This window comes from Camelus ferus, chromosome 35 (assembly GCF_009834535.1).
Source record: "Camelus ferus isolate YT-003-E chromosome 35, BCGSAC_Cfer_1.0, whole genome shotgun sequence".
NCBI classification, from domain to species: Eukaryota; Metazoa; Chordata; class Mammalia; order Artiodactyla; family Camelidae; genus Camelus; species Camelus ferus.
The window spans coordinates 1,836,894-1,863,153 of NC_045730.1; the positions used below are offsets into that span (position 1 = coordinate 1,836,894).

The window sequence follows — 26,260 nt, forward strand, 5'->3', positions numbered from 1 at the left end:
ACACGAGACATCACTTGGTTTCATTCACACGTTCATTTACTCAGTACGTGCTTGGGGCACAGGACTGAGTGTGGCGGGTCACGCACTAGCTTGAAAACACAGACATGAGTGAGTGGGTGGGGTGGCCTGTACTCCAGCAGGACGCGTGGACGTTCTCGTCAAAGGGGAGGGCAGCCAGACGCTGACCGCTGCTCTGGGGAGGGGAGCATGCGGGGCTCTGGGAGCGGAGAAGGCTGGGATTCATCTGCAGAAAGTGAAGCTGGGACTCCCACCGAAGGCACCCAGGACAGCGCCCCCCCCCGGGTGTGCCGGTTACTGCGGCTCGGGGATGCTAGCAGCCCCCCTTCGCCGGGGCCACGCTGCCCACAGAGAGCCTGGGGACCTCCCGTCCAGAGACCCTCAGAGCGACGGCTGTGGGGGCGTCTCTCCCTCGAGGGACTCCTGGGTGTGTGCTCGCTGTCGCTTCAGTCGGTGACCGCACGACAAGCCTTCAAGCCAGCGTGTGAACGGGGCGTCCGCCAGGTAAGCCCAAGGGCACCTGCACGGTGCTTCCGGAAATATTTGCCATGACCTCTGAAATGCGATCACGCTTTGGTCTTCAGAGGGTTCCAGGTGAACGGCCCGAGTGACCCTCTGGGCACCTGCAGGGAATCACCTGTCACCCGCCGGGAGACGGAGGACGCAGGGCCCTGGCGGCACACGTCCGCGGCTTCGCTCCCGCCAGGCTGTCAGCCTCCCAGCGCTCTCCTCACCTGCTTCTCCGAAGTGTGTGTTTCCCCCTTGAATTCCTGCCGCCGGTAAACTCCCTTTCCTGAAGGGGCCACTGAAAAGTCTGTAAAATGAAAAGAAATCTCCCAGGCTTCTTCCTCTTTGAAAAATGGTCATTGTTCTGTGTCCCAAGTTAGACACAATAGTGAGAACGTTTCTCTGGGGCTGTAACAATGGGGCCTCCGGAAACCTGACTGCAGTCGAGACCCGGAGAAGATGCAGGCAGAGGAGTTACACAAAAATCAGGCCTTGCGAACCAGCCACAATTAAAGAAGACAAACTCAGAATGAAGGCCCCCGCACAAAGGTCAGCCAGTCTGACACCCACGCCCAGGAACACAGCTGGTTATCCGCCGGTTTCCTCTCTGCTAACGAACGCTCTCCCCCTCCCCTCCAGTCCACAAAAGAACGCCAAGAAACTAAGCGGAACAAAATATAAATACTATCCTAGGGACATGCTGAGATAGACAGCATTTTGTTGGGTTTTATTAAAAACAAACACACTGTTCATCGAAGCTACAGCCTTGAACACCTTTCTTAAAACCATATCGAGTCCTAATTGCTATCAGGGCCCAGGCAAGTAAGAACTGCACTAGAATCTTCCTTACGGCTTCCTTCCTCGGTGAGAAGAACTCTTCAAAACCCCAGCGAGTTAGTGACCCAGGTTTCCCCAGTGACACTTTTGTCTCCCACCCTGAGAGCATCTTCAGCACATAGATAGAAGACCTAAAGCTCTATGACCCTGAAGGTTTGGTGGCAGAAAACACACAGCACACAGGTGCCTCCCTGGTAAACAGGCAGGCACTGGGGTGGCTGGTAACCCCGTGGGCACCATCCCTGGGATGCCCGCCTGCCCCAACGTAAATACACGCTGTGAGCAGCGTAACATACACTCGCCTGCCCTGCCGGGGTTGGTCCGCCCCGCATGCAAAGGCCGCTCAGCCCGCCCCGGACCCGGGAGGGTGAATCCTGCCCTTTCCCTGTGGCTCAGAAAGGTCTCCCCCCAGCCGCCTGTGACATCTGAACTCCCCGCTTCCCCGGATTTACACTCGGCTCAGGCCGAAGGTTCACCCGAACGCTTCCCGGCGGCTGGCCTTCCGGACCGGCTGCAAGGCGCTGGCCTCTGGTCGCAGTCGCCCCACTCCAGGGGTCCGGCTCCAGGTGTGCGCGGTGGGGCTGGGGGTGCGGGGCCGCCTGGGGCCCTCCTGCAGTGGCACCCGGTCTCGGCGAGGAAGACTAGCTTCGTTCTGTCGTCCTGACTCCCGCCTCCTGACGCCTGCGTCCTGTGCGTGGCTGACTCAACCGCGGACGCACTGCGGCCTCAGGCCACCCCGCGACAGAGGCGCAGCAGGGTCTTCCCGCCAAGGGTGGGTGTGGCGGCCAAAGCCAAGGCTCCCCCTCCGTGATTCTGCCCACACCTGCTCCTCTCACGAGTTCTTGCGGGGGCGGGGGGAAGCACCGGCCCCTCCCGTACACCAGCTGCCCCTGTGGGCCCAGGATTCCCGGTGCAGGGTAGACCCTCCCCGGTGTCCGCTGTCCCACTTGACAGGGCCAGGCCCTCAAGCTGAGATCAGTCCCCAGGGTGTGTCCCCCAGTGAGAGCCCACTGCTTCCTCCTTTAAAAGGAGCTACCATTTGGAAAGCTACACTTAGCGTTTCCATGAGATTCCAAGTGTTCTCTGGGGGACGAGGTCTTGGGTTTGGAGAGACCCGGGGTGGGGAGGGTGGCAGACACGTTCAGCTCACGGACGGCGGGGCCCATGGCCTCCCGCTGGGGCCGGATCACGTCCCTTGAGTCTACATGTTGAGCCCTGACCCCCGTGGGGTGGCATCTGGAGATGGGGTCTCGAGGGCGGTTATTAAGTTTAAATGAGGTCGCGAGGGTGAGGCGCCATCCGATAGGACCGGTGCCCTTTTAGAAGAGGAAGGGTCACCCCAGCTGGCTGTCCACCTGGAGGACTCCGTGAGAAGGCGCCGCCTGCAGGCCTGGAAGGGGGCCCTCAGCAGAGCCCACCCTGACGCTCCCTGACCTCACACGGCCAGGCCCGCCCAGCCCTTCCAGCGTGGTGCGCGCCCGCGCGTGCGCGCGCGCGCACACACACACACACACACACACACACACACACACACACGCAGGAGCACCGCAGCGGGGAGCCACGGCTTCCCTTTCATTCTCCCACACACAGAAGGGAGGGAGGCAGCCGGGGCACGCTCTGTCCTCCACGAAGCTGTTCATAAAGAAGTAATTGCAGGTCTAGAAATAGTTCTGTCCACAAGCATGAAGGCACCGTTTATATAGCTCCCCCGGATTTTATGAAAGGAAACCCCCACGGTCTTGTGATTTCAGAGTCAGGGCAAGTACAGGACAAAGTCAACAGAGTCAAGAATCAAATCACCGCCATCTAGAAACTCCCATGACGCGTGTCTTCAAAGGATAAACACAATCACCAGGAGAAATCTTTGATCTAAGCTATGCCACTTCTTTGGCCTCCAAGTGTATTATTTCCCTCTGATTATGTTAATTAAGGAAGATTACCTTTAATAACATAAAACAGAGATTAGCCTGTGGTTCGAGTTTGCCTCAAGCATAGAAAAGACACTCCTCTTTGCCTGTGAAGAGGCGTGTGCCCCCGACCCCACGCTGGTGCAGTGCTCACACCAGCACCAAGCCCTGCTCGGACCGCCCGGGCCGCGGGCGTGGGGACGGGGGTCCGGGGTGTGACGAGGAGGCCGAGAACACTGGTGTCTTGATCGGGCGGCAGGTTTAGCGAACACGGAAACGCTCGTTTGTGGCCCGCATCCTGCCTCCTTGCTGCACGTACTTGCAGGACTGCTTAAGCAGCTCCCGACGTTACCTTCTGTCGCATGTCCGTTCTCATTCGTGGCCTTTGCACACACGCGTAACCTGGGGTCTCGGCCCCTTCGGGCTGTAGTGGAAGACCCGGGGCTGGGCCGCTCACACACGACAGACGTTCATTTCTCCCAGCTCTGGAGGCTGGAGGCCGAGACCGGCTTCCCCAGGGAGCGGCTGCATGGTCCCACCTTCTCTTCCACTTGGCAGCGACGTTAGAGCATCCATGGGGTACCACAGCCTCACGGCTCCCCAGCCTCACCTGACACGGTGGAGTAGGGTCCTGGGGCCCCCCACGGCAGGGAGTTAACCATTCCGTTTTGGATCTGGGGGGAGCTGGGAACCCAGGGGGAGGAGCCGGGGCCATCTGGGCAGTAGGAGGTCACCGCTGGGACTTTGAGGGCAGCTGCTGCTCCCCAACCAGGTAAGAAGTATTTCTGAATTCTGGAAAGCCCGGCCACTGCGGTGGGCAGTCTGCTGGACTCCTGCCGCACGGCCCCCGGGACCGGGCGGCTGGCTTCCCCGGCTCACGACCCTCTGGCCCCGGCCTCCCACTCTGCACTGAGCGACTTTAAGCAGCTTGTCGTCCGGAGCACAGCACAGGGCTTCTGTGCTTCTTTCTGAGGGTCCGCCCTCCCCCTCGCTGCCCACAGATCCCAGGTCCTCCACACCCCTGCTCCGTGGGGTCTCTGCTCGCTGCCCATCTGGGCTCTGCACACGCAGCACCACAAGTTCCGGACCCAGACGGGAGCGGTCTGTCTGCAACGCCAGCCTTGCTCCAGAACACGGGGGGCAACGGTTCCTCAGATCTCTAAATACTATTTACGCCTGAGACTGCTCTGAAGTTACAGTATTTATCAGACCCCAGTGCCAGGTTGTTTTAGTTAACGCTCAAAGAAGCACAAACTTTAATCCCAAATACGTTTTTTATATTCTGTACTTTTTATATTTTTAAACTATTTGACAATTGGTTTTCAGTAACAGTAACAATGGCTCCTTTATGTTCTTAGATATTCTATTCCTCCTCGTTCTCAAAGGCGTCTCGTTTTACTTGAAGTGCTTCATTTTCTTAGGTGCTTCACTTGGAGAAGGGGTCCTTCCCAGGCTGACAAAGGCATCCACGCCATGAAAGGATAAAGGGTGTCTTCAGGACATCCGGTGAGATAAAGGCTGGTGCTAAAGGCACGAGGTGAGCACAGCCAGGCGCTGGGGGGCAGGCCCGCGCTTGCCGCGTGGTGATGAAGGCACAGGCCTGCTGGCTCTGGCCCAACACCTGCGCCCTCTGCTGTCCCCCATCCAGCGCGTGGTCACAGGACCCAGGCCTCCACCTCTGAAGGCAGCCGCCGCCTGAAGCCCGCGCCCCAGGCTCCGGGCGCTCCCGCACGCCGGCCAGCAGAGGCACCGTTCCTGTTCCAGGCGGTCTCCCTGGTGTCTGTGCCGTGACCACCCTCGGACTGGAGCTGCCGCTCTGCTCCGGATCCAAGAGGGGCAGTGCTTCCTGTGCCTCCTCAGGCCCCGGGCCCCTGGGTTCTCCCCATGTGTGCAGGTGCCGCCGGGCCTTCTCTGCGACACCGGGTGGGAGCCGACTTGAAGGGCCGACACTCCAGCGGATTCTGTGAGTGATGGAGTTGCCTGGCTCTGAGCCCAGAGTTGTCCCCAAGCCCCCCGTTGGGCAACCTCCGACCCTTCGCTGCTGGTGACAGTGACCAGGGGCCACCTGGGACCGAGGGTCACCCAGGGAGTGTGGGGGGGCGTCGGGCCCCACAGCCCAGCACCGCAGGGTGTCATGCCGCTCTCTGGACGTGTAGAAGACACCAGAATAGTGGCCGCTGTGTCCTCCGGGGGCCGCATGGGTGGTACCACGGGGAGCAGCTCTTCGAGAACCCACCTGGGGCCCTCTGCGCTGGTCAGGAGAATAAAAGCAAATCGTGTGGCTCCTCACCTTGCTGGGATGCCCAGCGCCAGCTCATCAGCTCTGTCTCTCCCTGGGCCTGGGCTGCATCAGCTGCTTGCCAAGGAGCCGCAGGGAGGCCTGGGCTCGTCTGCCTTCCCCTCTGGTGCCGTCCAGCCGCGCTGGCGGCCTGGAGAACACAGCTCAGCAGAGCGCCGCCGTGGTGGCCCCGTGCTCGAGTATGCGTTCCTGGCACTTGGTGGGGACGCCACACCTGCCCTTTCCTTTCCCTCACCTCGCCCTTCGCAGGGCCTGTCACCACTGCAGACCACAGGCTCCTGCTCCTCGTTTAGAAGAGGGCAGAGAGACCTGCACAGGTGGGATCCCCGGGCGTCCGCGGCGTCGGCTCCACAGACACGTCTGTGCTGCTGGTCACACGCACCTGTGTCTTCAGGTGGCTCTGACCATGAGGGCGGTTGGTCAGACGCCCTGGGGCAGCAGGCTGGCCGCGCCCTTGCGGGCTCCCTGAGCAGCTCCACGCAGGGCCTGTCTGGACACTGAAACCGACGAGGCACACAAGATGCACTCCAGTCCCTGATACGCCTTCATCTCCTCTGGTTTCAAACGCAGTTGGAAACACAGGTCTGAACAACCCAGCCACGCCGTTGAGTCCGCAGAGGGCTGAAAACTGGGCGAGAGGATGTGTTTCCCCGTCTGACAAGATCTTTCCCCCACGAACTGTCCCCTCACACGGTGTGTGGCCTCCCCGCAGGCCCAGGTCCACAGCTGCTGCTCTGCGGAAGCGCCTCGCCCGCCAGCGCCGCCCAGGGCGGTACAGCCCTCGTGCGGGGAGGCCCACGGCCGGGGCTGCCGCGCTTCCAGCTGGAGGTGCTCGGGGAACTGGGGACCCAAACCCCAAATGACGCTCAGGGAAAATGCTTGTGCTTCCAAAGTGCTTCCTGGGTCTACGCTTCTGTTCTTGGTCCTCGTCTTGGAAAACCACCCGCTTTCGGAAGCACCGAGACCAGCTGGCAGCTGGCAGAGGTCAGCCTGCGAGAGAGGCTGGGAAGCAGCCTCGTGTGGGCAGCTGCGCCCCCAGTGTGACTTCAGCAGCGCTCTGGTCCCCGGGGAGTCTGTGGCGAAATGAAACTCATTTCTGAGATGCCTCGGAGGCTGCTGCATGATGACAGCCTTTCACCCAGGAAGGAACCCACGACAGGCTGGACAGCAGCAGAGGACCCGTGTGACACCTCGGAGCGGTGCCACGCGGGGGGCTGACATTCTGTCTCGGCAGCTGCACGCAGTCGCACACTCACTCACAGACGCAGGGACGTGCACAGACACACCAATGCACCTGCTTTTCCTCCCCGTCGGTGACCGCTGACTCACGACCCGGGGGAACCGTAATTCATTACGGTTTACAGTGAAACTGCAGGTAAAAATGTACTGTTATTTTCTAAGTAATAATTTATCTTATCTTCATCTTAAAGATGTGTTTTTATAGCTTTTTCGTTTTAAAGCGTCAGTTGAAGACCTGTCTACGACTTAAAATGCTGCCTGTTCACGGCTGCTTTTCTTTCCTTTAGGAACGTGGAGCTTCCGCTCTCCATCCAGGGAACTTGCCAGAACATCCGTGTTGCAGTGAGATGGCCAACGACCAGCACCCACTGACCTCGGGACCTCGTTCAGTGAAGTCAGCAGAAACAGAACCCCCGGGGGGGGGGGGCTCAGGCAAGACGATGCTTTTGGGGGAAAATGGCCCGACCACGCCGAATTCCTGGCCCCTCCTTGAACAGTGTCACCAGCCAGGAGGGGCCGCGGGAGACAGCGGATGCTCTGCACCCACTCCGGCCCTGGGCAGAACTTCTGGAGCTTTTGGCAGCTTGGAGCCTGTCAGTCGAGCCCGTCCACTCTCTGGAGCGTCAGGAAGGCAGCCACCTGGCCACCCAGGGAGGCTGGCAGTGACTCTGGTGCACTGGGTGCACTGCCCACCGCCTCTTCTTGGAGGCCGTTCCCCGGGACTCAAGCTCATTCCTGGCTTTGAAGATGAGGAATGTGGTCAACCTCTAGGAGAGAGAGTGACCCCTGGGCTGCAGTCAGGATGGAACCGAGGACCTCAAATCTACAAGGAAGAGGGTTCTGCCCATGACAAGTCAGGGTTCTCCAGAGGACCCACCAATGGGATGTGTGTGCACAGAGGGAGGGCAGGCAGGCTGCGGTCCCAGGGAGCCAATGCTCAGGGGAGGTCAGAAGTCAGTCTTTGTGCTACTCAGGCCTTCCCCTGCTTGGGCGAGGCCCACCACAGTGGAGGGCCATCTGTCACTCAGCATCTCCCCCTAAAACACCCTCACAGAAACTCTCAGAAGAATCTTGGACCAGGTGCCCGGACAGAGTGGTGCAGCCAAGTCCGCACGTGAAATTAACTGTCACTGCCCACAACAAATGTGCAGGAAGGAGGCTTTTCCCAAAGCCTCCGCACAGGAGCCAGCAGGGCCGACACTTAGACTTCGGCCTTGCGAGACCCCAAGCAGGAAGCCCAGCTGGCCTTCTGATGAGGGGAGCTGAGAGCTGGTCCAGCCTTGCTTTAAGCCACGGGGGCTGGGGGCTTTGCTGCGCGGTGACAGACGACAAACACACAGGCCCTGAAGTGAGGAAGGAAGTCAGAGGATGGTTCCGGGCACGGGGGAAGCACGGGGAAAGCCAGGTCTCCAGGCAGCAGCCAGAGAAGCTTCTGGGGCGGCCGAGGTGCGGGGGAAGAGGCGGGGAGGGAGCGGTGAGGCCAGAGCTAAGTCCGAGCCTGGCTGAGGACGCGGCAGGAATTCTGCCAAGCTGGGCCTCCCGGGTGATGGCAACGCTTTAACCCGCTGAGAAGGCGCCAACGCCTCGCGCGGCTCTGGGCGAGCAGGGCGCCTACGGTCTTTCTAGGCTCTTTCGCGTGCTACTGCACTGAAGTGCGCAAAGCCCCAGCGCACCCTGCAGGAGTGGGAGAGACTCCCACTAGGCGTCTGGGAAACCTGAGCCCGGGGGCCACCTCGGGAAGCCTCAAGGCCCCGATCTGGGAGGCGGAGTGGGAAAGAGGCTGAGGCCTCTGCGAGGAGGGGAGACTCGGGGCCAGAGGGCTCGGGCCTGGTGGTGGGAGGGGGCCGGGCTGGGGTCTTCGCTGCCTCACCCTTCCAGTCCAGGAAGCCGAGGCCCTCGAGGCTACGGAAGGGGCTCCCGGAGCACACACGCGGCCCCGGCCGACATCCGTGGGCGAGCGCTGGGCCAGTGCCGGGTTGCTTACTTTCCTCACTTTTCAGACGGTTAACTATTTATTTTAAATTCCAACGGCGAATGACCACCTGAAGCAGAGCCAAGCTGACGCGGGCCACCTCACCTCTCGCCTTTTGGGGACGAGCGAGTGGAACAGAAAATAAAACCTAACGGGAGAGCCAAGCACGCAGGCTGAACAGCAACGTCAGTCAGTCCGGGTTCGGCCATCCTGGAGCCAGCTCCCAGACTTCTCCTTCACTCCTGCGCCCGGCTGCGTGTCCCAGTGAATAGAGCAGGTTTACGCCGTCTCTCTGACGTGTTTACGGGCTCCTGGTGCTCTGGCCTCCTCGGGATCTCAAAGCCCTGGTCAGCTGTCTTCACGGTGAAGCCAAGGGCTGGATTCCTTTGAAAATGAAGCAACTTTAACTTGACCTTCACCACTCTGGGTTAGGGCCTCCCAGGAGCTGGCTGCGTGATCAGGATCCTGGGTGTCATGAAAACACAGGACCCCTTGTTCAAGATGGTGCCGGCGGGGCATGAGGCTGGAGGGCAGCGTGATGTCGAGCCAAGGCTAGGAAGCCATCCCCTAGAGACGTGGAGCTCAGGGAGGGTTCAGACAGGGGAGGGGATGCAGGCCGAGCGGGCCCCTCTCAGCCAGAAGCAGGAGAGAACGGCGGGTGACGGCAAAAGCGAGGTCACGGCCGGAAGAGCCAGGAGCGAGGCGAGGATGGAGGGCCGTGGGCAGCACAGAACGCTGCCCAGGCCAAAAAAGTGGAAGAGGCCAGCCATGCAAAGACTTAAGTCACAGCCGACACAGAAACAAGCATAAACTGCTGCGGACAAGAGCACTTGCCACAAGGGAACACGGACACCGTCTGAGCCCCGGGACAGACCAAAACACGGAGAGCCGCCCAGGCCAAGGAAGCAGAACAGAGGAGGAGGTGTTCATCAGGGGCGACCCCTGCCCTCGCGCGCGCCAACAACGCTTCATTCTAGCAGGGAGGCCAGCACAGTGCGCTTCAGCGCTGGGGCCCCGTCCAGGGGACGCCTCGGGGAAACCCTGGAAGACTGCTGCGGAGTGAAGGGGAGACTGCAATGCAATCCAGGGAGCCCCGAGGCCACGAAACGCAGGAGCAGAACCAGCAGGAGGGCCTGGCAGCCAAGCAGGGCGCTACAACGGTGGCACGTTTATGTCAGACTCCCGGCGCTGACGCAGGCAGGGGGCGAGGTGGGGCGAGGCTTGGTGCGAGGAGATGTAAAGCAGGTGGCGCGCCTCTCTGGTCTGGTCTGGAGTTTAAACACACCGTTAAAACGACAAATGATGTGCATCTGAAAGCAGAAAGTACCAGAACTCGGGACAGTAAAATAAGAACCTAGAACTGCTGGGCTAAGAAAAGGAGCCCGCAGACGCGAGAAACGCACTCGCTTCGTACTGAGTGGGAAGTCCAGCGACCTGTCTAAAGAAGCAGAGCACTGAGTGTGTTATGTAGCTCCTTTTTAAACTGCCCAGTAAAAGCTACAAGCAAAATGGACACCTTTCCAATTAACACATGTGAAGTAAAGATCACACTCACAGAGCACACGGTGCAAAATTCAAGGGGAAAAAGGAAAAGAAAAAGCTTTAAAAACAGAGGGATGTATCAGAAACTGGGAACAGCGGAGTGAGCAGAAGGGCCCCCTTCTCGGTCTGTCCTTTACTGTATCCAAATCATCGACCGTGTGCACGTTCAAACACACCCAGACGCAAAGGACACCCGCGGAGGAGTGCTCCTCGCGTGACTATCATGAGTTGGCAAGTTCATTTTATTAACTGTCTATCACACGCTCCCTCTACCGACTCTACTCAGGGTCCCCAGAATCAAGAACGACATTCTGTCAGAAGTACACGCTGTGACAGGGCTGAAATGACACCGCCTGTGTGTTCTGGGGGCCCGGGCTCACATCGGTTTAACTGCAGATGGACGATCTGTGCGGCGTGGGTCTGCTTTTCAGAGTCAGCCTGGCCCTGCCCATCCGCTAGTATGAGTGGGGTGTGACCTCTGCCACACCAGCTGGAGGTGACCAGAGATGCTTACAGAAAGAGCTGTCTTGTAAAAGCGTAGATCGTCCAGAGGGAGGGAAAAAAGGCTTTGTGTTGGAAGGTGGACACTGATAAGAGGTTCTGAATGGCTCCGAAGATAATTGGTTGAAGTAATTCTGTCCAATAGAGTGTTCTCACCGACTCTTTTTTTTCTGTAGTAAAGAAACACCTTCATTTACAGTTTCATAGCGATGTAGAGACCACACAGAGCTACCCAACATTCTCACTTTCCCTTTGCATCTTCCAGCCATGCCATCTCCAAAATGAGATCTTCTGGGATTTAGTTCCATATCACAATGATTTTAATTTTTTTTTTTAATTTAGAGCAGTTTTAGGTTCACAGAAAAATTGAGAGGAAGACCTGGAGATTTCCCACACATGCCCCACTCCTGCCCCCACACATGCACACCCTCCCCACTGTCCACCTCCCAGCAGACGGGACACTTGTCGCGGTGGATGGAGCTACGCCGACACACCGTCACCGCCCAGAGCCCACGGCTGACGTCAGGGCTCACTCCTGCGCTGTGCATCCTGGGGGTTGGGACACGTATCCTTCACTGTGGTGTCACCCGGAGAAGTCTCACTGCACTAGAAATCCTCTGCGTGCCACCTTTCCATCCCTGCCCACCATTCAGCATTTTTTGTTCTTGTAGCTTGAAATAAAAAATGACTTTTTACCAAGAATCTTGACCACGGCCGTGGTAAGAAGCCATAGCTTAAGGACAGACCTTTAAGTGCCTGCTGGCCAGCTCCCCTAGGGCCCGGCTGTGGGCTGTTCTGAAGGGCATTCATTGTGTTTTGGATTCTCCGCTGCGCACCTCCCAGCTCTCTGCGCTCTGTGTGGGTTCCCAGGTCAGACTCACGTGACTGTGCGTGTCTCGTGGATCTTAATCTGGTACAGCTTTGTGTCTGCCTGACACAAACAACTGATCCATTTAAATCACTCAGTAAAAAGGAAGTAACAGCCTAATCTGCGATCTGGCCTCACGTCAACGAGCCCCCACGCCGTGAAACCAAGTGGTGGCTCAGCTTTCAGGCAGTTACTGCTGAGGCGTTTTAACACCGCCCTTCATGGGTGTTAAGGACGTGGTCTCTAGAACGTATGTTTGAGAAAGTATACCTGCCTTCGTGTTGCAAAGGTGTTCATGGTTTAATCTTCCATTTTCCACCAGGGTGACATCTCATACACAGCCTTACGCAAATGAATGCATTTTTCAGTTGAATTAAATGAACTGCTGACGTGTAAAAATGCTCAAATGAGATCGCTTAAAATTTTAAGTGCGTTTGACCAAACAAGGTTTTGAAAGCAGTCCGTGCATAAACTTCACTTTGTGAGACTCAACGTGGCTATGCAGATTTTTCAGTGCTGAAATGGTAATTGAACTTGATTCAACTCACCCAGGATTACTGCCCGAATTCCATCCTGTGTGGCTTCCATCTGTTTACAATGAAAAAGAAAACAGATGTTTTATCGACCGGCAGCAGCTCAGAGCAGTGAGCCCATCCGTCATACCCTCCACGCTATTTATACGAGAGAAATAGACGGGGCAGCTGCGGCGGCCGGACCGAAGGCATTACTCAGCTGAGGGTTTTCCAGCGCTGTGAGCCTGACGAAAGTTTACATTCAGTCTTGAGACTGAATTACAGCCTCGCCAGCTACTGAACCATGTGCAGCATCGTTCGTTACACTGAAGGACCGGCCTCCCAGCTTACAAAACTGGGGCTTCCCTGGCGAGAGCTAGAAAATTTACCTCCTTGTCAGCAGCAAGAAAAGTTACTGTGCTAGGACAAGCCGGTTTTCCCTGAGAGATGCAAGTGCACTGAGGGTAAAACGGGCTCCTCACTTTGAATTCCACTGGTTCAAGAACGTGACGTCCGTCCGTCTGATCCTCCTGCTTTGGATTGATGAAAACAATAAATTATCAAAATGCATTAATTCAGATTCCAATCACATTAATGCTCAATCAGCCCTTCATTAATAATAGTCCATCAAATGAAATGCAAATGACAAGACATGAAATTAATCACAAATGAACAAACTTTCCCTGTAAAGTCGCTTCCAGGAACTTAATTCCAATTCGCACGTTCATACGTTGACAAAAGGTCTCTTCGAGTGTCTCTCGTGCTATCAGTCAGAGGTGGATGCTGTGCGAGGTGGGTGACCACGGGTGTGGGGCGCTACCTCAGAGGGTGGACTCTCCCGGCTGCCCGTCACCGCAAGTCAGGATCACCAAGGTCGGAGGAGCGGAGAGGAGTGCAGTGTGGGCACAGGCGGGTGCGCACAGAGGGAGGGAAGGGCCTATAGGGAGAGGAGGGGTGGCTCCTTGTGCCCCAGGCCCCTCAGGCTATGACTTCAGCCAGGGCCAGCGCTGCCTTGGGGGCACTCAAGACCCTTGAATGTTCTGTGAGTGGCCCAAGGCTGGCCCTTCTGAGGAGCTTAAGGTCCCTGCGTTGGCAGTGAGTTCTACAGCCTCCTACCCTGTCAGACTCACTCCAGAGCCGCTGCTCCTGCCTGTGCCCAGCCAGGGAGGGAACTAGGAAGAGAGGGCGGAGTGCAAGCCTACAGGGACAGGCCCCCGTCTCCTGCCCAGCGATGCCTGCCACCGAGGCCCCACGTGTGAGTTTCCGACGCCGAGGTGACCCACACTAGAGGGAGATGAGGTGGGGCGAGGGTCACCTTGCATCTCGTCTGTGGAGCGGACGCCCCCTCCACCAGCTTCCTGCGCACCCTGCAGCCGAGCCGTCCTCGGGTCTGTCTCTGCCCTGCTCTCAGCCCACAGATGTCGTCATCGCTGAGGTAAGCCCCTGGGTTAGAAATTTGGGCCAAAATTAGTTTATTTTTCAGCTTGTTAATGTAGCTTCAGAATTGTTTATATTTTTTCTAAATGTCTTGCTAAGATACCTATAGATCACTCTCACATCAGCTTTCAAATAGGTCGGCTCTGGTGCTACTGTAACTGCATTTGACATTTTTCCTTTAAACAAAGTCACACGTTACTAACAACTTAAATAAAGTGCACTCTTTGGAGACGAGACTGAAAAACGCACCCTGGCTCACTGTGCGGGCAAGGCTTGCTCTCCAGGCTGAACTTGGTCATGGAGAAGAGCGGGAGGATCTCATCGACATGGAGCAAGACGGGCCTCTGTGGCCGGTGAGCGGCCGTCCCCTCGCTCGGCCGAGGGCCAGCGGCTGGATCCCGGCAGCCGGCTCCGTCCCTCCCACTGTGCCCCGGGCTCTTCCCTCCAACTGCTTGGTGTGTGTGTCCTGAGCCACCTCCCCGCCCCGGGGAGGAGCATCTGGCTGGCATATCTTCAGATGTCTCGCATACACGGATTCTCTCCACCAGCTTCACATGGTATACAATCTTTGGATCTAAACCTTGGCCTGGCTTCTCCTTCACCGCACGGAATTTAGTGTCTACGTGTTCGTGTGGACGAGGGCGGTACTCCGCCCGCAGACTTCTGCCCTCTCCACCCCATGCCAACCACCTGAGTCTCTGCACAAGCTCTTCCTTTACTATCGTTGGTTTTTATGACCCAGACGAGCACCGTGAACTGAACCCCCTGAGATGTCCTCTTTGCACCTGCTCTGGGTCCGGGACGCCCCTTGGCCGGCATCTGTCTGTGCGCTGCTCCCCGTCACTGCAGCCAGCTCACTGCACCCACGCGGGGTCTCCTCCCCTTCTCCTCCGCATTCTCAAGCTTATGACCAAGTGACAGGCTTCCTTACTCTGCAATTACACCGTTTACAACTGCAGACTTTAGCTCCTCCACTGTCATTCCATCTGCGTGAGCCTAGACGCACTTCTTGGTCCCGTCACGCAGCGGTCGATTTTCCAATTCAGACCTGCTGCCGGAAGCGGTGCTGCCCCTCCTCGCTGTCACTTCCCTCGTGTGTTCCGCGCTTTCTCCTTGCTCCCTCGCCCCCAGCGACCCTGCGCTCCTCTTTCGTGGGAGTCGTGTCTGGGGGTCAGCAACTGAGCGTGAACGCTGGGGTGCGGCCAAGAGTCTGCATCCCCCTGGAAGTAACTCCGGAGGGGACCTTCCTCCGCCTCCCACGGCGCCTCTCCGTCCTCATCCCACCCCACAGCACATGCGTGCGCGCACACACACACTTTCTTTTAGGTCTTGTGCCATTTGTTCTTCCTCTACCCACCTTCAGAGAAGCAAGACCTGGGCAGACCTGGCGTCTGTCAGTGCCTCAGTGGCTCAGCCACCGCCCCGGTGGCAGGAGGCAGACCCTCTACTGGGCTGACTGGCCTGTCTCTCTCCCTGGGGCAGCATCTTTCTTCTCACTCCTCTGCTTGGTTCAATCACTCTTTCAGAAAACGTTAAAATGTTGCATGTGAACAGCAATTTTCAGGGAAACACTGAAGCCCTGCTGGGTCTCTCTGCACAGCTTGCGCAGCTCGGTGTCACAGCGCCACAAGCTCAGGCCGGACTCCCTCACGTGTCCGACTACTGAGATGCTTGGTCCCTGCCCGAGAGCCGGAGGCACTGGTGCTGAGGTGATGGTGATGGTGCTTGTCGTGGAGATGTGAGTGATGGTGCTGACAGCGGGGAGGGCTGGCACTAGGCCCTCTGGCCTTGGCCCATTTTACAAAACGACACCCAGGAGCAGGGAAGGCCAGCTGCCCCCACACGTGTGAAAAAGAGGAGCCTCACCCCTAGGATTTCCTGCGGAAGCAGATCCAGTGTTTAGCGCCGTGTGCTGCTGTCCGCGCGCCGCTCCCCGGAACAGCAGCTGTGATCACTGAGAATCGCTCTGCACCTCGTGCGTCTGTGCCGCCAACTCCGCCTCCTCACGTGCTCTCCTGCAGCTCGGGGCGCAGTCCTTGGAGGTAAGGGGGACTTCTTCCCTGACGCAGGCTCTCAGGAGGAACTTCTCTCTGACTTATTCCAGGACTAGGATGTGTCTCCCAAGAAGCAAATGCTCCCCACAGCCGGTCGCTGGGACGTTTTCCTCTTCGGAGCATCTGCAGACGGCTCAGAGCCGCCCAGGCCACGTCCAGGCAAGGGCAGGGTCTTCCGTGCGAGTCTGGGCGCTAAACCACAGCTGCTGCTTTTCCCTGCTTCCTGCCTCAGATTTCAACTGTCGCTCTGTTCTTCTAAAGGCCTCTTTAAACTCTTCCTGCCAAAGACAAAGACTATGTGAATAATAACTGGATAAAACCTAAATTCAGGGACAGAATGAAGACAAAGGGACAGGTGCGGAGACACATGGCCCCGCTTGCAACGTTGCATCCACCTCTCACCGGAACCAGTTGCAATTACACTGCGCCTCAGCCCTCATCCCCCTGACCCCCCCACTCTCTGTCCCTGCACAGGTGACAGTGCTGGCTCTGTGCTCCCAATTTCCGTGTGCGTTCCAGCCTCTGCCCAGCAGACCCCTGTGATCCCTCTGGCAGGAGGGCCTGGAAGGACCGGAGTCGGGCCGCCCTGGCGGGTCTTCCTGAGAGGCCGCGGTGGCTCAGGCACGTCCCACCACAGACTCCCACTCACCCCCTCCTCTGCCTCCCAGCCAGCCCGACTCCCTTCTCTTCGTTGGGCTGAGAGACGACATTCTTCTCCTGGATGTTTCAGAAAGCACGTACGTAAGGTAACACGGACTACGGAGAAATTACTAACAGTTCATTTTAATAAAATGAAAGCTTTTCCTGCCTTGCTCTGGCTTGCTTCCTAAACTCTTGGAAGACCCTGGACACACGAACATAGACTTCTTTTTCTAACATCTCAGGTACGACGCCTGAACGCTACAGTGCCCTGGCTATTTCTGGAATTCAGACGGAGTCTCTGCTGTGACAAGGCCTGAGGGGGACGGACGGGGTCAGACTGGGCTGTGTTGCCACAGGGGTGGGAGTAGCTGGCCCTGCTCCAGAGACAGATGTGAATTAAAAAAAAAAAAAAAACCTTTCTGTCTGGAAAATTTCAGACATACATAGTAGACAGAATTATGAGCCCCGCATGCTCGTCAGCCTGCGCTGTGAATGACCTGTTCACGGCTGGTTGTTTCCCGTGTGCCCAGCCTGTTGTAAGCACATCCCAGAGGTGCACCTTTGGCCGGGAAGGCAGAGCAAGTCACCCTTGAAATAACCTGTGCTGTGCGTGTGGTGTTCCCAGGGAGCAGGGGTCCAGCTCCCCTAAAACCGCAGTGACCGTCCTGGTGAGGCTGACCACGCCATTCCACAAACACACAGGCCACTTGGAAGGAAAGAGGCCTGCTTACTATGGAGAATAAACAGGTGAAACGTGGCTCAAAGCACAGTGAAGCTCTTAGAAGCAGGACAGCTTCCAAAGAGGTGGCAGTGATCCACTGCCGGTGTCACCCGAAGGAGGGGCAGCAAGGTGGGCACAACTGCCAAAGGGCGGCCCTCGGACCAAGCGCTTGGCATCCACCCCTCACACCTGCAAGGCCAGACCCATCCACTTACTCCCCCGTCTACACAAAGGGAGAAGCAGGAGCCCAGAAACGGGGCTTCCGCGGAGATCTAAGAAGCTGGGGGGCGGGGGGTGCTGATGAACACGGACACCACTTCTTTCCCAAACTGCTCCTTGTCCGGCCCTCGGGAAGGCTCACTGAGGAACTCACTCCGGGGGGCGCCCTGTATAGTCGGTTAGCCGAGGTCATGGTAACTCCTGGCATGAACAGTGTCATCAGCTGCATAGTTGAGACGCATCCCATCTGCACAACAAACAACCCCAATACCATGCCCTCCAGAGACCTCCGGGTGGGGCCTGCTCAGACCAGGGGGGTGTGTCCTGGAGGACAGGCAGGCTGATTCCACAGCCATGCCGAGGATACCAGGCAGTTTCAGGGACATCTTGGCACTAGTGGACACGTCTCCTGGGTGGGTGCAACACTTCCCTGCTGGCAGCAACGCGGCGGCTGAAGTGGCTAAGGCACTGCTAAGAGGAACAATCCCCAGGCTGGGCTCCCAGGTTCCCTACAAAGTGACAATGGTCCAGCATTTGTGCCTCAAGTGACAAAGGGGATAACCAGTGCCCTGGACATAAAATGGACCCTGCACTCAGCCTGGAGATTCCATTGTGGGGAATGTAGGCAGAGCCAACCAGACCTTGAAACCTGCTTCACCTAAGCTAGGTCAGGACACCCAAGAAAATCGGACTTTGTAAGCTCCGTGCACAGGAGCCCCAGGGGTAAGTTAAGTGTGGTTGAACTCACATGTGTGGAACCCATTCCCCTAGCTTGAGACAAGGGACACCTTAGCCCTTCAAAATGGAACAAGTCAAGTTTGCCACCCAGAAAGGAGAAACCAGGAAAGCCTTCACGGAAAAAAGTGACCAGGTGCTGCCCAGCTCTGGCCCTGCGTCCCTTCCGGCCAGGAGCCCGGGGGCACCTAACAACCTGGAAAACCAGGGCCTGCGAGCCCAGCTCCCTCCTAAGTGGACAGACCCCACTTAGTGACCCTGACCACCTGCTCTGCCCTAAAGTTGCAGGGGTCACTCCAGGGGGGCAGCGCACCCAAAGGAACAGGCCCCCGAGCCCCAACCTCCAGTGACAACTTGGGACAACAGACCACCTGGACCACTCGCACGAGCCTCTCTCTTCCAAAAAACCACCACTGTGTGAGCCGGGCACGCGGGCCCGCAGGCAAAGACCTGGAGGCCTGCGCTCTCAGGGCCCTCCTCTCTTGCTAACACGCGACGCGCATCTTAAACCGTCTGGCGGCCTTTGTCTCCAGGAGGCTGGACAAGCGGTGGTCGCGAACAGTCAGGGCGGAGGCCTGGGGACAAGCAGACAGCCCGAGGGCCCGGGAGCAGTCCTGCTCCTCCCGCAGGGCCACGGCCGGCCGGCCAGGCTCGCGGGGGGGGCAGTCCCTCCGCCCGACAGCCAGAGCAGGGCAAGGCAGAGGCGGAGCCCCCGCACAACGCCTGGGGGATAGAAGTAGAGCCCAGGTAATGCGGTAAAGCCCAACCTTTCGTCCTCTGTGCTGGGTAGCTTCACCTGCTCAGGGGCCGCTCCGGGGCTTCAGATCAGGTCCCCGGAGCAAAAGGGACGCACCCACACTTCAAGGTGCCGCGGCAGCGGGGCAGAGGGCGGGGACACTGCCCAGGCCCAGCCCTGCCCTCACGAGAGCCCTGCCCTCGCGGGAGTCCTGCCCTTGCGAGAGCCCCGCCCAGGAGCCCCGCCCCCGACCTGGGGCCCCGCCCCCGCCCTGGAGCAGATCCCTATAAAGCTGCCCGGTCCAGGTGTGGCGGGGACAGTGTGTGCTGTTTGCACCTTTCTGTTCTTCTGTCAGAGAGTAAAGTTTTCCTTTGTTCCTCAAGGAGATGGAGACAAGGAGTTTTGCTGTAAGAATGAGCAGAGAAATTGGCAGCAGCTGTGTCCACCCTGATTAGAAAGAAATGACAACAAAGGGGCATCAGGATGACGTTCACTGTGCTTTCCTCCAGGTCCTCACCGGAAGCCCCACGCAGTGAACCGCAGCCGTCAATCCGCAGCTCCTGTTTGTCAGTCCTAGCGGTCTGAGGCGCTGAGGTCCAAAAGGGTTACTCTACCAACCAGAAGGCAGCCTCCATGTTCCTGGAGTTGCCACCAGGAGCCGCCTTCTCCAGAGTCACAGGCAGAGACTCCAACCTGGCACCACAACCTGCTCTCCAGTGGGGCCCGCCTGCCGGCTGTGAGACCCCAGCCAGGGAGGTGTGGGTGGGACCGCCCACTTGGAAAGCCACATTTCTCTAGGATTCAGGCGGAAAACAATCCCATAGTTTATTTCTGACCCCACTATGTTCTGGGCCCCATCTGCTCAGTGGGGGAGATGCTGTCCTTTCCGGGGGATCTTGGCTTCGGGAAGGGCTGTGCCTCGCTCCCTTGTCCCTCTGCTGAAGCTTCTGGTCTCTGGGGTCCTCCCCGGTCAGACCATGGGCTGACACTACTGGGCCCCTTGTTCAAGTCTAAAAGGTGTTTCCATGTCCGTCTGCCTCAGCTCCGCTCTGACCTCTACTCTTGGGGTGGAGGAAATGAGGCTACTGCTCCCTCCCCTCGCCCACCCTGGGCACCAGAAATTCTGGGGCTCAGGCCAGCCTGAGTAGCCAGGGTCTGGGACAGATGTTTCTGGTACACTGTTGGTGGGGGCTTTGTGTCTTCCTGGGGCTGACCCTCAGGTAGGTTGCCTTGGTCTCTGCCTGACAGGACTCCCCTGCCTGGCTGACAGCCCCGCCCTCCCTCCGCAGGGAGTCCTGAGAGTGGGAACAGGGTGAGGCCCCTTCTCAGGAACCTCCTAGCACTTAAATAGTTTTTCTTTTTCTTTTCCCCTGATTCCTTTCTCCATTTCCTCCCATTAAGGAAAACACATCTAGTCTGGAAGCAGGGGGAGAAAAAAGCTGGCTCTCACAGACAAAAAATGTCCTTCCAAATCTATTGTTTTGTGCCTACACCTTTGCTTTTGAAAGTCAAGAGCTAGGAATGTGCCACTATTGTTTCTCTCCTAGCGGCTCTGTGCCATCAAGACTTGAGACAAAAACCCAGGGCTGTGCGACCTGAGGGAAAGGCAGGAACAGAGAGAATCCACCAAAATGTTAGCCCAGCACAATGCTTCTGTGACCCTCAGGGTTTCGGACGCACGACTTCGGGAAAACCATGCAAAAGGCACGAGTGTCCCCGGTGTCTCCCAGCAGGGCAGGGCCCCAGGCGAGGTTCCATGGGAACGCCACGGGGAAGCCGATTCCAGCTCGGGCCCAGGCCCAGGGGAGACGGACTCACGCGGAACAGCAGGAGGCGGGCTCTCACCAGGCATGGCATCTGCTGGTGCCTTGATCCTGGCCCTCGGACTCTGGAACTTGAGAAATCAAAGCCTGCTGTTTGTACCCCCACTGCCCCTCCACGGTGCCTGTCAACGCCACCCCTGGGGACTAAGGCAGCGGCCCTGCTGGCGCGCGCTCTGACACGGGCCAGCTCCCACCATCATCTCAGCTTCGCTTCTCACGCCCTCTCCCACCTCCAGGACCTCACAGGGCAGAGGCAGCGCCTTCACCGCCTCTCAAGACGATGGAAGACCACCTTCAGGAAGCAATCCATTAATGCCACGCATTTGGGTGCTTTTCCCAGGATGACCGTGGGTGAAGCCCAGCCCCGCACTCTCAGTGGCGAAGGGCTCCGCGTCAGCAACGCTGGTCGGTGTGCGGGGCGTGAGACGGACGGGGATGCTCCGGCTCAGCCTCAGGCGGGCTGCAGGAGGGGCCCTGGGCAGCACGCCCGGCCCGGCCCGCGCCTGGCGACATTCTGACCCCTGACGCCCTCGGCTCCTGCAGCCAAGGGGGCCTCCCCGCTGTCACCTTCTCCCTTTTCTGCCCTGAACCGCCCGCAGGTTCCAGGGCTGTGCTGAGGAGCGCCACTTTCTTGCTGCTGCAGCAGAGCTGAGGTCCCTGCCAGGCGTGAAGGCGCCGTGTGCCGTCAGCAACATTGAACTAAATTTCAGTAACTTCTGTTCTTCCCGCCGTGTGACAGAAACGCACTGCAAATCTTTCTGTTCCGGTGTTTTGCAATTCATACATTCTGCAGCAATAACAATTCTTCACAAAGGCGAAAGGGGTTTCTATTTCTCTATCACAATTTTAGCACTTTGCTTGGAAGGACGTTAATAGCCATGAAGGTACAACAACCTGGGGTGAAATCCTCCTGCAGGGAGCGTGTAAGCCTCTGTCACCAGTGGGGGAGGAGGGGCTCTCTTATTCTGTCCCCCCAAAACAGCCCTGTCTGGGGGTGGGGTGCAGCCACTGCCACCGGGGCTGAGCCACCCTGGGGCGTGACATTTATGGAGGCACCAAACAAAAGAAAAAAACAAACAAAAAAGCCCAAACAACTCTCAGAAATGGAGACAAATACTGTCCCCATGCAACATGTTCAAATATGAACATTCATGCAAAAGATCATGATGAACAAAATATCAGAATTTGACATAAAGACAGTTTTGTAATGAGCCATATTGGAGCCTGGGGCAAAAAAAAAATCAGGAATAGTAATCCTGTCTGTATTTAAATTTTTTTTTGTCATGGGTTTTGCATTAATTCTGATTTTTCACATACAGCATTAAAATGGCATTTATCTAGATGACTGAGATTTCGTGCCAGGCACGTCCCTCACTCACCTCACCCGCCTCTCGACGGCCCCGCTGCCACCTCTGTGGGCACCCTGCTGCCCCAAGAGCCCTCCTCCATCTGCAGGTCTTCGTGGGGCGGTGGCTCAAGGTGGGGCAGCAGCAGGGCTCCTGAGTGGACGGCGCTGGGGGCCGGGGGCCGGAAAGTCAGCACAGAAATGGCTGCTGCTTCCTTCCTTCCTGCGTTTGCTCATTTGTCCACTTGTCCGTCCGTCCGTCCACTCGTCTGTTTATTAGGTCAGCCTTCACTCAGCTGTCTGGTGCCCGCTCACGCACCCATCCATCCGGTGTTGGCTCCCCGTCGCCGCGTTCTTCACGCGTTCGCTTGTTCACTCACTCGCTCCTTTACTCTTTCATCCACTCGCTCATTCATCCATATTCACTTGTTCGCTGGCTCAACAGCTGCTTCCTGGCACGAGGCCAGGACCTGGGTCCAGGACGGGACAGGAGGTGCGTCCCAGTCCGGGGGCAGGGGGCCCTTCCCTCTCCGGCAGCCCTCCCCATGTGCCAGCAGCCCCGCCGCCTCCCGCAGCCGCGGCACAGCTGCAGCCCTGCCAGTGAAGGCAGGTGCCCCTCCTGCGTGGAGGCCTCGGGGCACAAGCAGGAGAGACCACAGAGTCTGCCCTGCACGGCCAGGGGGAGGCGGGAGGACTCCCGAGCAGGACAAGGTGGCTGGGGGCACCGAGGTCAGCGTTCAAAGGGCGCTGGCTGGAGTTGGGGGATGGAGGGAAGATGCTGGTGAATCGCTCCCCCCCAACACTGTACTGTCCTCTGCCGGCCGGGCAGCCCTCGGGTGCTGTCATCGTGGGGACAGAGACTCCAGGCTGGACCGTTAGAGTAAACTTGGGGGAAGGGGTGAGTGTCGAGTTCAGGCGTGGGCCACCCAGGAGTCGGGACTTTAAAAGGGGCCAGAAAGGAGGCTCTTTCCTCCTGAGAACTCATGTTCTCTGATGCCAGGGGCAGAGCCGAGGCAGCCCACGGCCCGTGCGGGGCGGTGGCTTGTAGCCGGCCACCCCTTTCAGAGTGACGCCACCAGGCTGGGCTGCGCCGCCGCAGGCAGGTGTTCTGCTCCCGATGAAGACCCTGTTGATGTTTCCAAGCTTATACCACGTGTGGTTGACGGTGAGCACGTGGAACCTGTGTTCTCTCCACACTTTTTCACAACAGAACAGCTTTCCAAGGGCAGGCTCCAGGAGGGAGCTGCGGCTGGGTGCGGAACGGAGTGACATGACACCCACGTATGTCTGCTCTAACCCAGTGGGAGAAGAGTCTCGTCTACACCGGTGCTGGCGAGTCTGCTGGCGGGGGGCGCAGGCAACGCTCCTGCTTCTTGGAACTGTCTCGATGGTCACCAGCCCCCTGGCCACCGCAAGCAGAAGGAGTGTTCAGTCCACGAAATCAGGAGGGGGTTGGGTCAGCCAGGTACAGACCACTCCCAGGATCCAGGGCTGCCGTCCCCACACACCTGCCAGCCGTGTGGATGCAACCCTGTGTCAATTGTCACTGTGGCGCCATTCACAGGAGGCTGAGGTAGAGCAGGGCAGGTGGAGAGCTTGGCTCAGGCTGAGACTCCCGGGCAGAGGGAAAGGGGCAGGGTGCCCCATCCCACTCTGTGACCACCTGCACTGCTGGAAATCAGGGGGCCTAGGGGATGGAGGGGAGGCTTCCAGGTCATTTTGCTCGGTGACCTGAGGATGCCCTGCCGTTGAACCATGAACAAGTCAAGGTTCACCCAGACACAGGTGCTTATGGGAGGCCCAACCTTTCAGAGACCTGGGGGTTCGTTTTCCCTCTGACATGCACATTTGCATCCAGGTATTAACCAGCCACCACTAAACGATGTTCAGGCCCCAGTGCCCAAGGTAACGGTGAGGACCGGGGACGCACACCCACTCCCTGACCTGGGCATCCACACATACCGGTGCGAAGCTTCCCCGAGAGCCCAGGAGGTGTCGCCAGTGTCCTCAGAATGGAAGCCACGGCCTCTGGGGACACGACCAGAGTGAAGGGAGCCGTCCTTCCCGGCAGCGATGCGATGACTGTCGGTGGGGGGCGTAGAATTACTCCAGCATTTAGTGAGACCCCGGCTCTGAAGTGCAGGAAGTGCCCTTTCCAAGCTCATCCGGGCGGGTGTGTCCTCTGTGTGCGCGGCCTCGCTCACGACTGCGCCCAGTCAGAGGCGAGCAGCCTCACCCCCAACAGCCCGTCCCCACAGACCCCCGAGGGCGGCCTGGGAGGGTTCCAAATTTCGTTTGGTGTTGGGGGGGGGGGCCTGGCCGCGCACAGGCACCTCAGGGGTGTGGTCAGGAGGCTGTGGGCTCTCTCCAGTCTCCCTGCTTCCTCTCAGAAAACCCAGGAAGCAGAGGCTCCCAGCAAGTCTGTATTTAACCAAGTTCAAGTCCAAGTCAGCATGAGTTTCCGACCTCAACCAGACGGAGGGGAGAGGAGCTGCAGCAGAAGCAGGTTCGGAAGACGCTCCTGCCCAGGACAGGTCCGGCGCTACAACTGAGGGACAGCACGGGGCCTCGCCCCCAAACAGGATGCTTTCTGAACACGCAGGAGGAAGCGAGGTGGGTCTGGAGGGACGCGGGGGGCTTCCCTCCAGGCAAGCCCACCAGGGCCCGGCCTCTCTGGGCCGTGGTTCCCGAGCTTTGCCTCGAGGGGTGATCGCCCGCCTCCCGGCCTGGGCTTTGCCTGGTCCCCTCCTTCTCGTGCAGATGCCACGAGGACTCAGGCGGGTCCTGGACCCGCTCTCCAGCCGGAGACGCCTGACCCTGGGTTTGGGGAGCTGCTCCCTAAGGCCACAGACACCCCTGGGCCACCGCCTTAAGACCAATTACAAACACCTGCGGGCTACTTTGTGCGAAACCACGGCCGCTCTGCATGGGTCACAGTTTTTCCCGCGGTTTTATTCTGCAGTTTGGCACTTGCCACAGGGGGCTCACACTTCCAGAAATCCGGCCCAGAATCATAAAGGAGGGATTATTTTGTGTTTAGTGGAGCACTGAACTGGCGATGCACGGCTGTGGTGCTGGTGGGGCCGACTCCCCGTTGCCATGGCAGCGGAGCGTGCCCGGCCAGGCGGCCCCTCCTTTCCGTGGAGACCCCACGGGCCGTGCGCCGAGGGAAAGCAGGCTTGTCAGGGCTCCCGGCGAACGCCCTGGGCTCGGTCAGCTTGCCGCGCGGTCGTGGAGCAGCATGTTGACCCAGAACAGACGACCAGCGCGCTGCAAGTGACGTGCACGCCCGGGACGCGCACGCGGCCTCCTCCCGCTCAGCACCTGCAGGCTCCGGGCTCCGCACGCTCACCGCCACCTCCAGCGGGGGGCAGCGGGGACACGGCCACACGTGCTCACTCACACGCACGCACACTCACACGCAGACTGGGGAGAGGGAGAGTCGCAGGGACCAGCCCTGCCCTACGAGCCGCGTCTGGCTGAGAGGAGGACATCGGGAAAGACAGGTGTCCTGTCTCAGGGACGGGAGGCACCGAGGGGCCCCTGCTCCCCGCTCCTCCTCGAGGGGCGCCTCAGGGCCCCCCACTGCACTACGGACTTAACAAGGCCTTTCAGACACCTCTTACGGACAGCACTCACAGGCTAACGGTCTCTCCGTTTTCTCTGTTTAACTAGGTTTTATATCCCACGTCCCTGTCACTACTTGCCTCAACTGTCCGTCAACAGGGCCCTCTTGACGCCGGGGCCGGGCGGCTCCCTGCGGTGAGGACGGTGAGGACGCTTCGCCTGCTCTCCAGTCGCCTCACTAGTCATTACGGCAGTCTCACCCTTCCTGCAGGGCGCAGGTTCACTGTTTATTTTAGCAAATTTTCTTAACAGCCTCCGTCTGCTGTCAAGTCAATAACATGTTCCTCGACTTCCCTGACACACGAAATCTTTTCCTGCAAGAGCCCCGAGGAGGGGCCGGTGCCTCAGCACAGAAAGGGGCAGCACGTGTCCCCTAACCTCTTAGTCTCGGTGTCAGGATGCCCAGAACGAGGTCATTCCAACCCCGCCGGCCACAGGCGTCCACGTTGGCTGACCTCGTGCTTAACATCCTTTCAAGAAGAAGGACTCCCGCCGCAGAAGTACCGGGCTCTGCAGCGCTGCCCCCAGAAGGAGCAAGAGGAGGCCAGCTCCCGGGGCGCCGGCCCTGGCGGGCGCTGGTCTGCCCGACTCCACACTGGTGAGCCTGTCCTCGAGCCCAACAGCACGCCTTTAGGAAGCACTGTGTGCGGCACAAATTGCTTCTAAACAGCAGCATCTGGGTGACAGAATGAGGACCGTCCTCCCGCGGGGAGCAGACG

The 26,260-nt window shown here is 58.6% G+C and overlaps 1 protein-coding gene across 1 annotated transcript; it reads right to left on the bottom strand.

Moving 5' to 3' along the window:
• Positions 1-8: 8 nt before the first annotated feature.
• Positions 9-25,408, bottom strand: LOC116661433. The gene is made up of 7 exons (XM_032473553.1): positions 25,381-25,408; positions 23,877-24,074; positions 13,518-13,645; positions 12,592-12,735; positions 12,239-12,278; positions 753-832; positions 9-573 (listed from the first exon to the last, which is right to left on the bottom strand). The coding sequence occupies exons 1-7, from the start codon at positions 25,406-25,408 to the stop codon at positions 400-402; spliced, it is 792 nt and encodes a 263-aa protein (XP_032329444.1). The 3' UTR covers positions 9-399.
• Between the last annotated feature and the right edge of the window lie 852 nt (positions 25,409-26,260).